Source organism: Procambarus clarkii, chromosome 22 (genome assembly GCF_040958095.1).
Source record: "Procambarus clarkii isolate CNS0578487 chromosome 22, FALCON_Pclarkii_2.0, whole genome shotgun sequence".
Classification (NCBI taxonomy): Eukaryota; Metazoa; Arthropoda; class Malacostraca; order Decapoda; family Cambaridae; genus Procambarus; species Procambarus clarkii.
Genome location: NC_091171.1, coordinates 47,136,524 through 47,148,590, shown reverse-complemented (window position 1 = coordinate 47,148,590; position 12,067 = coordinate 47,136,524). Strand labels below are relative to the sequence as shown.

At 44.7% G+C, this 12,067-nt stretch overlaps 2 protein-coding genes across 10 annotated transcripts in view; one reads left to right on the top strand and one right to left on the bottom strand.

The window, feature by feature from the left end:
* LOC123759470 (G2/mitotic-specific cyclin-B3) overlaps positions 1–8,348 on the bottom strand; it is a 21,668-nt gene extending 13,320 nt beyond the window's left edge. For 2 of the 9 annotated variants that reach the window (XM_045744590.2, XM_069328969.1), the window contains exons 1-2: positions 7,965–8,098; positions 690–967 (exon numbers count right to left, since the gene is read on the bottom strand). In XM_045744590.2, the coding sequence (XP_045600546.1) occupies positions 690–959 (270 nt within the window). In that variant the 5' untranslated portion in view covers positions 960–967; positions 7,965–8,098. The other 7 variants (XM_045744583.2, XM_045744576.2, XM_045744621.2 and 4 more) reach the window with 7 other exon arrangements.
* Positions 7,340–11,228, top strand: LOC138367572 (streptococcal hemagglutinin-like). The gene is made up of 5 exons (XM_069329275.1): positions 7,340–7,426; positions 8,650–8,844; positions 8,894–10,315; positions 10,353–10,714; positions 10,913–11,228. The coding sequence occupies exons 1-5, from the start codon at positions 7,340–7,342 to the stop codon at positions 11,226–11,228; spliced, it is 2,382 nt and encodes a 793-aa protein (XP_069185376.1).
* Positions 11,229–12,067: the final 839 nt, after the last annotated feature.

Below are 12,067 nucleotides of genomic sequence, written 5' to 3'. Positions count from 1 at the left end.
GCAACAAGTCTGTAGAATGCTGGTGTGCAAATATCTATAATGTTATGGTATGATTAGTTTATATTATTTCTACTTCTAATTGTCTTTTCCTAAATTTGTGACATAAATTGTGCATATACATGTCTTAATACTCTAAATGGTAAACCTCGCTTTGTTTTTACAATATATATCACCTTTAAAATTCTAAGTTAAATGTCAGTCATTTTATGCCTAAAAAGTAAGTTTTATTTAGACTTATACAGCTGTTTAATCTAACCAGTATTGTAATGATTTGTACAAGTTGTTACAACATAAGTTTCCGATTCTGATTCTGACTGTGCTATGCTACTACGTATTATGATTATGTACTGTAATGTTTATGTAACCTTTTCCAGTATAACCCTTTATGAAAATAGTTTTTAATTTGATTTGAGTTGGTTGCTGTGGATGATTTGCTGGTGTCAAACTGTGTTGGCTCTTAATGATGCTGTTTAGTGTAGCTGTGGTGAAAGGATAGATGTTGGTTTAAATATTTTTAACCTATGCCTATACTGTACCATTCTCCATTCTTTAATTAGATAAATGTCTCCCTTTCCCATGAAAGTGGGAACTGGGGGTAGCTATTATTATGTACCTGTACTACAACTATATTCAATAAATAATATAAAATCAATAAATAAAACCAAAGTGAAGAAAATCAAAATACTTACATTTGTAAGATCACCAAAGGCAGACCTCTTTTTTGTGATTTTCTGTTCCTCAAGAGCACCTTCAGCCTTACGTTTCAGCCCCAACACTTTGTTCGTAGTATCACGGAGGAAGCTGGAGCTGGGTTTTCCTAGGACAGGTGGGCGGATGGAGTTTTCATTATGAATCTTCACACCTTGTACAGCCTTAATGCCCTGAGTTCGAGTTGCTAAGCCCCGGGTGGCTGGACGTGAGGTGACTGTTAAGCCTCGGGTGTTTGGACGCGAGGCCATTGTTCAGTCTGCAGGAAAACTAATATTGTATATAACTCTAAATAGAATTTTACTCAGCTAAAAAATAATAATAATTAAAGTACATGACATTAAAACTAGGTTGAGAAATGCTTTTCTCTCTACCATGATGACTGTTGCCACCAGCAGCAGCTAGATTACTGTGTACCCCATATTCACCTGTCTACTTACCTGTTGATTTCCAGGATCAATGTCCCCGCTGCCCAGTCTCTGACAAGGCCTCCTGGTTGCTGGTTTTATCAACCAGGCTGTTCAATGCAGCTGCTCGCATCCTGATGTACGAGTCCGTACTGTATTGTCCACCCCCATAGTCCCATACTCATCTTGTTAGCGGTACAGTATTTCAAAGGGATTACAGAGAGCACAAATAGCCTTAATCAGACCTCAGTGGATGTTGTTTGACACCAATTTAAACAATTATCTACACCTTATATTTAATTACTGTATAATGATAGCTAGTAACAACACTCCTTGTCCTACAACCACTATGACAATGTAAATTTCAATATTGGGTAATACTACACAGGGTAATAAAAGTGATGTTTTTGTGATTTTAGGTTACACAGCTTATACTTTCATCACATATACTGTATACTATACCTTTATTGAAACGAAATACTGTATAGATAACGCTCAAGAATTTTGGATATTTAATCATTTATAATAAAATAATTTGCCATTTCATACAAAGTTTTGATCTATCTCTAATATGTCACTGACTCAACTACCAGTACAGTATTGTAGTGGAATTTAAACTAAAATATGCTTGTAGAATCGAAAGTACTGTATAGTGAAGTAGAAATGCCATACCAAAAAGTACATGAATATTTGTGCAATATATTATCTTTTTAGATTATTTTTAAGTTTATCAATGACACCTGTTTAACTCTTGGTACAATAGACAAAGGTGGCAACATTTGCTGCTCAATAAATTACTAACTATTTACTATATACTATGAGAACCTGAGTAGCTCAGAACTATGCCTAGCCTACTGCCCTTTCTGACTAAATTTACATACTGTATTTAATATTTAGAATATATTTTTGAATCATACTATTAAGAAATTTACCTTCTAAGCAAGCACTTTTTTGTATTGTTTAAACCTTAAGGTATCAACTATGACTGTTTTATGATGTGTTTGATGTTAACCACAACATTTTCAATTTTATTTACACCAGCTTATACTCAACCATGACACCAGCATGGTTACAAGACCTTGCTGGTGATTATTGGTTATATGATTAATTGCTAATGTTAACATGATAATTGCTAATTTAATTAGCAATGACCATTTAACCCTTTACTGAAAGGATTTTATTAGTACCTGTATAGCCTTACTTGCCCCCTTGGAATTATTTTTTTTTTGTATTAATGACAAAAGTGGTTGAAAATTTAAAGTTTATTCAATTAAATAACCATTCTGGTTACTGAAAATATTGCACGTTACAACCCAAGGTTCTACAAGCTTCCCTAACTCCTGGATGACAAAATTGAGGGTTCAGGATATGGGGGGGGGGGTTTCAGATCATTGTAAACCTTACAACAGTAAGCTCAAAGAACAAAATCAGTGTATAACCTCATAAAAGCATCACATCATCACTCACATGATGGGCATGGGATGCATAATAAACTAAAAAATTCACTTTAGTCAAAAATAAATCCTGTCTAAAAAACCTAGTCACATTTCTGGAAACAGTAACCAACTGTCTGTACATACAACAGGATTTCCAGCTGATGAAATGTACACAGACCTCCCCAAGGCATTTGGAAACGTTACCAATCGAAAGACTGGCCCAGAAAACGAAAGTATAGGTGTTATCTTGAGGTTATCTTGAGATGATTTCGGGGATTTTTAGTGTCCCCGCGGCCCGGTCCTCGACCAGGCCTCCACCCCCAGGAAGCAGCCTGTGACAGCTGACTAACACCCAGGTACCTATTTTACTGCTAGGTAACAGGGGCATAGAGTGAAAGAAATTCTGCCCATTGTTTCTCGCCGGCGCCTGGGATCGAACCCAGGACCACAGGATCACAAGTCCAGCGTGCTGTCCGCTCGGCCAACCGGCTCCCCGCATTCCATGTGTACATGGAATCAAAAGCAAAATATTGTACCAGACTGAATAAAATATGTATTAAAACACACAGGAAGAAAAGGATTATTTATAAATGGAAAAGAATCGAACTGGAAATATATTTTGTGCAGAATACTGCAAGGTGGGAGTATTGTACTCCCTCCCTTGCAAGGTGCAAGGAAGGGAGCCAGTGGCTGAGCGGACAGAACACTGGACGCGTGATCCTGTGGTCCCGGGTTCGATCCCAGGCGCCGGCAAGAAACAATGGGCAGAGTTTCTTTCACCCTGATGCCCCAGTTACCTAGCAGTAAATAGGTACCTGGGAGTTAGTCAGCTGTCACGGGCTGCTTCCTGGGGGTGGAGGCCTGGTCAAGGACCAGGCCGCGGGGACACTAAGCCCCGAAATCATCTCAAGATAACCTCAAAATAAGGTTCCATTTTTGGACTAATGTTTGTTGAATAATGTATACATCAATAACCACATCACATTTACATTATACAATTGTCCATGGATAAGCAAATGAAAACGATATTGTGGCCTTAGAAAAGGATCAACACGAGCTCCACAATGTTCAGAAGATTGGCAAATGATTATCAATACAGTACTGTATTAAAAAATGCAAGACCTTACTACATGTAGGGCATAATAAAACATACCACAACTACCAAATACATACAACCTTGAACCAGATTGGAAAAAATCTTGGAATAAAGGTCCACCAGTCTTAAAAAGCTTCTTGGCAAACAGAAGCTTCAGTTAAAATACCAACCAAACCTTAGGAATAAAATGAACTTCAGACTTCAAGAAAAAAGGTCATCCATCCTTTACTTGCTCCCACCAGGCCTACTGTATCCAAGCATGTAGACCTAATCTACTAAGAGATGTTGTAGCTACAGCAGAAAAATCTGTAAAATTATGAAAATTACCCTAGAACAAAGTTGACTCTTACGAGAAAAGGCTGAGGGATTCAAGAACTATGCAAGCAAGACATGAAAGGGCTTATCAAGACCTTTAAAATGCAAATTAAATGTTAATACCAGTACATTTAACCAGATAACCTTTTTTAAAAGGTCAAATATAATTCACACAAGGAGCAAGAGTTTCAAATAAGTACTGTAACAATGTAGAACAGACAACAGATGCTCTCTCTCCCATAAGACAACCAAATACTGTACAGTAAGCCCATGGAAAGACTTATCTGCTTAAATTATAAATACCAAGATACTGCTACAATTCACAAGTTAAAAAAAATTCTTCAGGAAGAATGGAGGATCAGCTACAAGCCACCTGTGTCCTGTCCCTGTTGAGGCCACTCATACGGTGGTCTCTCTCACTTTTCCCCAACTTGCTTTAAACATAAAATAACCAAATTAACCTACTAAGGTAACATTTTAACTTGTCGACACCAGATTTTACCATTCCAAACAACTTAATTTAACTCATCTGGTAAAGATTGGCTAACTAGGAGGAGCAACTTCTCAATGACAATTTTCACACCTAGGCATAGTCTATATGTAACCTAAACCCATGATGTACACTGGAAATGTGTATAGCCCAGTGTCTTGTACCAGTCACCAAATGACAGCTACCTTGAGGCTACCTTGAGGTGCTTCCGGGGCTTAGTGTCCCCGCGGCCCGGTCGTCGACCAGGCCTCCTGGTTGCTGGACTGATCAACCAGGCTGTTAGACGCGGCTGCTCGCAGCCTGACGTATGAGTCACAGCCTGGTTGATCAGGTATCCTTTGGAGGTGCTTATCCAGTTCTCTCTTGAACACTGTGAGGGGTTTGCCAGTTATGCCCCTTATGTGTAGTGGAAGCGTGTTGAACAGTCTCGGGCCTCTGATGTTGATAGAGTTCTCTCTCAGAGTACCTGTTGCACCTCTGCTTTTCAACGGGGGTATTCTGCACATCCTGCCATGTCTTCTGGTCTCATGTGGTGTTATTTCTGTGTGCAGGTTTGGGACCAGCCCCTCAATTATTTTCCACGTGTAAATTATTATGTATCTCTCCCGCCTGCGCTCAAGGGAGTACAGATTTAGGCTCTTTAGTCGGTCCCAGTAATTTAGATGTTTTACTGAGTGGATTCTAGCAGTAAAGGATCTCTGCACGCTCTCTAGGTCAGCAATTTCTCCAGCCTTGAAATTTGAAGCTAATTTGAAGTTACCCTTGAAATTTACATCAAACCAACATTACCACAAAAATTCAGAATCATACTAATCTTTAGTGATTATGAACAATAGCCAGCATTAAGAGTCAGTCCACAGGGAAACAATGAATTTTACATTGAGTTATGTTACAAAATGAAATGAATGTGGTGGAGATGTAGCCTGCTGAAGTAATGAAACAGCAAAACTAGAAGAGTACCAAGATGTTTTAGCCATACTAAATGAATGGATGATGGTTGACCCAGCAAAGAAAATATTTAAGGGTAGGAGAGGAGGAAGGCTAGAAAAACAGCCCATCCTCCTAAGGTTTCCCCATGTCAAGAAAACGGTCAATTTAAAGTGTCTTCTCCAAACCAACCAGACCCCCAAAACAGAAAACAGGACTATACGTCACTTTCACGAGCTGCTTCCCCTCTTCTAGTATGACAATTTTTGGCCTTATGTAAAGCACACGAGCAAAAAGCAACGTTCTTTGTAGGATAGGTTGAGGAAAAAGGTAGGAAGACATGGTGAATGCGAACAATGTGCAGTGTATTGAAGGCCAAGGGAACAAAAAACCTCGTAAGGAGTAAATGCATTTCTGTATAATGTACATGACAATTTACAAGAACTGTACATCCATTCTTATGAAGTTGTGGATTACTGTTGGAGTGTCTTTTGCTTCTTTAGCCATGATTACATACTTTTGTGGATATAATGATGGGCAAGGGGACATTTTATTTTTATATTTTCATGTCAATAACCTTGTTTCTCTACACTACAGGAAATTTCTCTACACTGCACTTATCCCTCTGGGGGATAAAGGGAATTATGGTGGCCTTTGCCACTACCATGAAATTTAATAACTGTAATTTATCTGAATTTACCCAAGAGCCACTAATACTAGCAGCCTTGATGAAGACAGGAAGCCAGCTGCTTGTCAAAGCCCCCCCCCCTTCCCCTATTTGTCCTGATGATCTTTTCCAGTTGTATTTTAAAACCCAACAGTTTTGGCATTTATGAATTTGGCAGGTAGGCAGTTCCATGGGTTTACACCCTATGGGTGAAAAAGCATCTCCTGTTCTCAGTCCTGCATTGTGGCTTTTGAGTTTTAAATTGTTGCTCTTTGTTCATGTTGCATCTGACTTTTTGAAGAAATTGTCCGGATCAACATCCTCCAAATTGTTCAGTATTTGAAACGTTTCAATTAGATCCGCCCTGTCATCCCTGGTTTGCAGTGGTGTTAGCCCAGTGGCCCTCAACCGTTCCTAATATGAGAGATACCTAAGCTCTGTAATGATTTTTGTTGCCCAGTGTTGCACCTCCTCCAGGGCAGCGTCTTTCTGAAGACGAGGTCTTCATGCCTGGATGCAATAATCCGGGTGGGGGCGCACCAGACTTACACAATCGAGTGACTACCTTTTTCTAAAGGTAAAGGTGTGCTTGATTATTCCTTGGGTTTGGTTTGCTTTTCTATATTGCCTCAATTTCTTTCACTTGTGCAATTCTCAGTGAATGATGGATTCTGACTCCAAGGTCCTTTCCATCAATCTGTTGTAAGGTAGTGGTTTTAATTTGGTAGTTGTGACATGGATTGTTATGCCCCACTTGCAAGGTCTTGCATTTATCAACATTATAAAGCACTTGTCAGTCTTCTGGCAGTTCATATAGATCTCTTTTTGAGGTTTCTATCATTTTCACTTCCCACTTTACCATAAATTTTTGTCATCTGCAAATTTACTGTGGTTTGTAATATCATCTATGTCACTGATGTCAAAGATAATTGTTGGGTAAAATTATTCCATTCAAATTAATGAAAGTGAGAGCCATCACATAAAACCTGTTTTATACATAGCATTAAGTGGCATATATTGTACTACTATTTAAATCTTACCACAAGGTACAGTGGTAAGAACAGCTGGGTCACACCTGGGTAGTCCTGGGGTAGGACACATGTGTCCAGGCATTCTGCAACACTTGATGCCTTATAACTTTGTTTAAAGTAACATTTTGTATAGTAATTTGATTATATATTCTGTATAAACATACAAAAATATGCATCACAGTTTTAATTGTACCAAGTTCAGTTTTGCACTGCAATATGTACACTATAATTAAAAAAGGGTGAAATTCAAATACTTGTAAAAATGAATAAGAGATATACTTCGAAATATGAATCTATGACGAGTACCGAGCGAGGCGAGGAGGCCACAAGGAATACCGAGCGAGGCAAGGTCACAAGGAGTACTGAGCGAGGTGAGGTGGCCACAAGGAGTACTGAGCAAGGCGACGTCGTCACAAGGAGTACCGAGCAAGGCGAGGTCACAAGGTTTACCGAGCAAGGCGAGGTGGCTACAAGGAGTACCGAGCGAGGCGACGTCGTCACAAGGAGTACTTAGCAATACAAATACAAATACCTGTACAAATATTTATTCAGGTAAGTACATACATTACAAGGTAAGATACAAAAGCTGATGGATTTATAAGAGCTGGTACATACAATGCCTAAAGTCACTATGTCGCACAGCGTTTCGGGCAGGAAACAATGAGGCGGCAATGAGGAGGTCACGAGGTCACAAGGAGTACCGAGTGAGGTGAGGTGGTCACAGGTGGAAGACGAACACAATAACCTGATACAATATCAGCCAGCCAGCCCTCCCTCACCACACTCTCCTGGCTCCTACTGCACACGTTATCTCTACATATACATATACACACACACTACATGACTGGTGGAGAAATATTAATCCAAACATCAGCGTCAAGTGTTACACAAGTGGTGTCCAGGCTGGAGGACTCAGAGTGATGGAGGGAGTGAGTAAGCTTGTAGTGAGTGAGCATGGAGGCCAGGCTCAGCTGCCACAGTAAACAAACACCAGTGGTTGGTGGGCACCAGCTTCTCTACCCACCTCTACCCTTCCCTCCTCTCTCTTCTCCTCCTCCTTCCGCCTCTGTATCCGCCCTCCTACCTCTACTATACCTTGTTACGCCTCCCGACCCACGCCGACGCCTAAAGTTGCACTTTGCAATTGATTATTTTGCTAGATGTTGAAATCTTGCGGGGCAACTCTACTTCAAATTTGGTGAGGCTGGCAAGTGTGGCTGGTGATTGGTGGAGCGGGAGCAGCCTAGACCAATCAGCGCGCACCGTTCCTCGCCTCCCCCCGGCATACCCCCCCCATGGGGACCCCCCATAACATCCACCTGGGAAACTGAGCGTAAAGTTCCTTTCTCTAATATAACAACTGTATTACATTTACTGTATATCATATTATTCATGTATGCAATCATCTTGTAATTACTTAATAATATTAAAAACACCTGATATTATAAGAAGGGTGGTAATTAATGATATTTAAATAGGTGGATGCATTGCGGTTTAGCTATACCTGTTTTGCAGGTATATATCCTGCAGGTAATGCAACCCCCCTATATTCACTGAAGCTCTCCACCCTAGCTGGCCTCACTCAAGCTCTCCACCCTGGCCTCCCTCAAGCTCTCCACCCTGGCCTCCCTCAAGCTCTCCACCCTGGCCTCACTCAAGCTCTCCACCCTGGCCTCCCTCAAGCTCTCCACCCTGGCCTCCCTCAAGCTCTCCACCCTGGCCTCCCTCAAGCTCTCCACCCTGGCCTCCCTCAAGCTCTCCACCCTGGCCTCCCTCAAGTTCTCCACCCTGGCCTCACTCAAGCTCTCCACCCTAGCTGGCCTCACTCAAGCTCTCCACCCTGGCCTCCATCAAGCTCTCCACCCTGGCCCCACTCAAGCTCTCCACCCTGGCCTCCCTCAAGCTCTCCACCCTGGCCTCCCTCAAGCTCTCCACCCTGGCCTCCCTCAAGTTCTCCACCCTGGCCTCCCTCAAGCTCTCCACCCTGGCCTCCCTCAAGCTCTCCACCCTGGCCTCCCTCAAGCTCTCCACCCTGGCCTCCCTCAAGCTCTCCACCCTGGCCTCACTCAAGCTCTCCACCCTAGCTGGCCTCACTCAAGCTCTCCACCCTGGCCTCACTCAAGCTCTCCACCCTGGCCTCACTCAAGCTCTCCACCTTGGCCTCCCTCAAGCTCTCCACCCTGGCCTCCCTCAAGCTCTCCACCCTGGCCTCCCTCAAGCTCTCCACCCTGGCCTCACTCAAGCTCTCTACCCTGGCCTCCCTCAAGTTCTCCACCCTGGCCTCCCTCGAGCTCTCCACCCTGGCCTCCCTCAAGTTCTCCACCCTGGCCTCACTCAAGCTCTCCACCCTGGCCTCCATCAAGCTCTCCACCCTGGCCTCACTCAAGCTCTCCACCCTGGCCTCCCTCAAGCTCTCCACCCTGGCCTCACTCAAGCTCTCTACCCTGGCCTCCCTCAAGCTCTCCACCCTGGCCTCACTCAAGCTCTCCCCCCTGGCCTCCCTCAAGCTCTCCACCCTGGCCTCACTCAAGCTCTCTACCCTGGCCTCCTCAAGCTCTCCACCCTGGCCTCCCTCAAGCTCTCCACCCTGGCCTCCCTCAAGCTCTCCACCCTGGCCTCACTCAAGCTCTCTACCCTGGCCTCCCTCAAGCTCTCCACCCTGGCCTCCCTCAAGCTCTCGACCCTGGCCTCCCTCAAGCTCTCCACCCTGGCCTTACTCAAGCTCTCTACCCTGGCCTCCCTCAAGCTCTCCACCCTGGCCTCCCTCAAGCTCTCCACCCTGGCCTCACTCAAGCTCTCTACCCTGGCCTCACTCAAGCTCTCCACCCTGGCCTCCCTCAAGCTCTCCACCCTGGCCTCACTCAAGCTCTCTACCCTGGCCTCCCTCAAGCTCTCCACCCTGGCCTCACTCAAGCTCTCTACCCTGGCCTCCCTCAAGCTCTCCACCCTGGCCTTCCTCAAGCTCTCTACCCTGGCCTCCCTCAAGCTCTCCACCCTGGCCTCACTCAAGCTCTCCACCCTGGCCTCCCTCAAGCTCTCCACCCTAGCCTCACTCAAGCTCTCCACCCTGGCCTCCCTCAAGCTCTCCACCCTGGCCTCCCTCAAGCTCTCCACCCTGGCCTCACTCAAGCTCTCCACCCTGGCCTCCCTCAAGCTCTCCACCCTGGCCTCACTCAAGCTCTCTACCCTGGCCTCCCTCAAGCTCTCCACCCTGGCCTCCCTCAAGCTCTCCACCCTGGCCTCCCCTCAAGCTCTCTACCCTGGCCTCCCTCAAGCTCTCTACCCTGGCCTCCCTCAAGCTCTCTACCCTGGCCTCCCTCAAGCTCTCTACCCTGGCCTCCCTCAAGCTCTCCACCCTGGCCTCACTCAAGCTCTCTACCCTGGCCTCCCTCAAGCTCTCCACCCTGGCCTCCCTCAAGCTCTCCACCCTGGCCTCCCTCAAGCTCTCCACCCTGGTCTCCCTCAGGCTCTCCACCCTGGTCTCCCTCAAGCTCTCCACCCTGGCCTCACTCGCGCTCTCCACCCTGGCCTCCCTCAACCTCTCCACCCTGGCCTCACTCAAGCTCTCCACCCTCGTAGGCCACCCAGGGGGCCTCGTAGCCTGGTGGATAGTGCGCAGGACTCGTAATTCTGTGGCGTGGGTTCGATTCCCGCACGAGGCAGAAACAAATGGGCAAAGTTTCTTTCACCCTGAATGCCCCTGTTACCTAGCAGTAAATAGGCACCTGGGAGTTAGTCAGCTGTCACGGGCTGCTTCCTGTGGGTGGAGGCCTGGTCGAGGACCGGGCCGCGGGGACACTAAAGCCCCGAAATCATCTCAAGGTAATCTCTCAAGAGGAACCCGGGCCACACTCAAGCTCTCCACCCTGGTCTCCCTCAAGCTCTCCACCCTGGCCTCCCTCAAGCTCTCCACCCTGGCCTCCCTCAAGCTCTCTACCCTGGCCTCCCTAAAGTTCTCCACCCTGGCCTCCCTCAAGCTCTCCACCCTGGCCTCCCTCAAGCTCTCCACCCTGGCCTCCCTCGAGCTCTCCATCCAGCGACCACCTTCAGCACCATGTCCTATCCGACTCTGTCAGCAGCACATAACAAACATCCTCACCTCAACCATCACAGCGCCGTCCTACCATACATGTGCTGTAACCAAACTATGATAAACTTTAAAAAAAAATATTCTTTTGAATGTTTTCACTCAAAATCATGTTACAATCTTAATTCTTCATTTAGTTTGAAATTCTTCATCTCCACCCTTCCAGGATGTAATGGTTGACTAAGGACCTATGGGGTTGCCTGGAAACCCTCAAAAGGCTGGCTGTCCAACAAAGAGAAGGGTAAAATGCATTACATGCTGGGTATGGAGTCAAACGTATTACAAGTGTGCAATGACTGCTTTATTACCAGCTCTTTCTTGACCATGGGGAAGATGGTAGGATATATCCACTAATTTATTGCCAACAGGCAGATACCAAGATTATATTGTCTGTATTTTGTTTACTGTATTTGTGGTTCTTTTAAGTTTAAAGTAAAGGATAGAGGCCGAGCAGTTTAGATTAATGGCTTCTCTGGCTTGTATACCTTATTGTTCGGATATACGATTCCCAAAAAAGGCAGGTGTTGCATATTAACATAAGAGCTATGAATTATCTTTATTTACAAGTTACCTTTGCCTTCCATTAAGGTTTATGAAGATGGTGGACAATGTTTCCAGTAGAACACAATTTTTTGAAGCAGATAAAAGCCTTACTCGTAGAAAAGGACAAAGTCCTGTTGATTGAAAGTTGAATGAGGGTAAAATTTATGACACAACAGCAGGTAATCAGCATAAAACTGTCCAGAGGTGCACTTTAAAGGTAAGGTTGCAAATTGCCCCCAAACAATGCAATTGCACAATAAATTATATTTCCAGGTAATGCCATGCCCACACTAGGTAAAAATGACCACCACTACCAATTTCTCCACAATAGCCCTGCGAGTGTTAACTTCCAAATCTACA

Excerpts from the sequence above, each read along its gene's own strand:
- LOC138367572 (XM_069329275.1), top strand. The coding sequence starts at position 7,340 with ATGAATAAGAGATATACTTCGAAATATGAATCTATGACGAGTACCGAG. Across the intron at positions 8,845-8,893 it reads CCCTCAAGCTCTCCACCCTG|CTGGCCTCACTCAAGCTCTC; the intron begins GCCTCCCTCAAG and ends TCTCCACCCTAG. Across the intron at positions 10,316-10,352 it reads CCCTCAAGCTCTCCACCCTG|CTCTCTACCCTGGCCTCCCT; the intron begins GCCTCCCCTCAA and ends GCCTCCCTCAAG.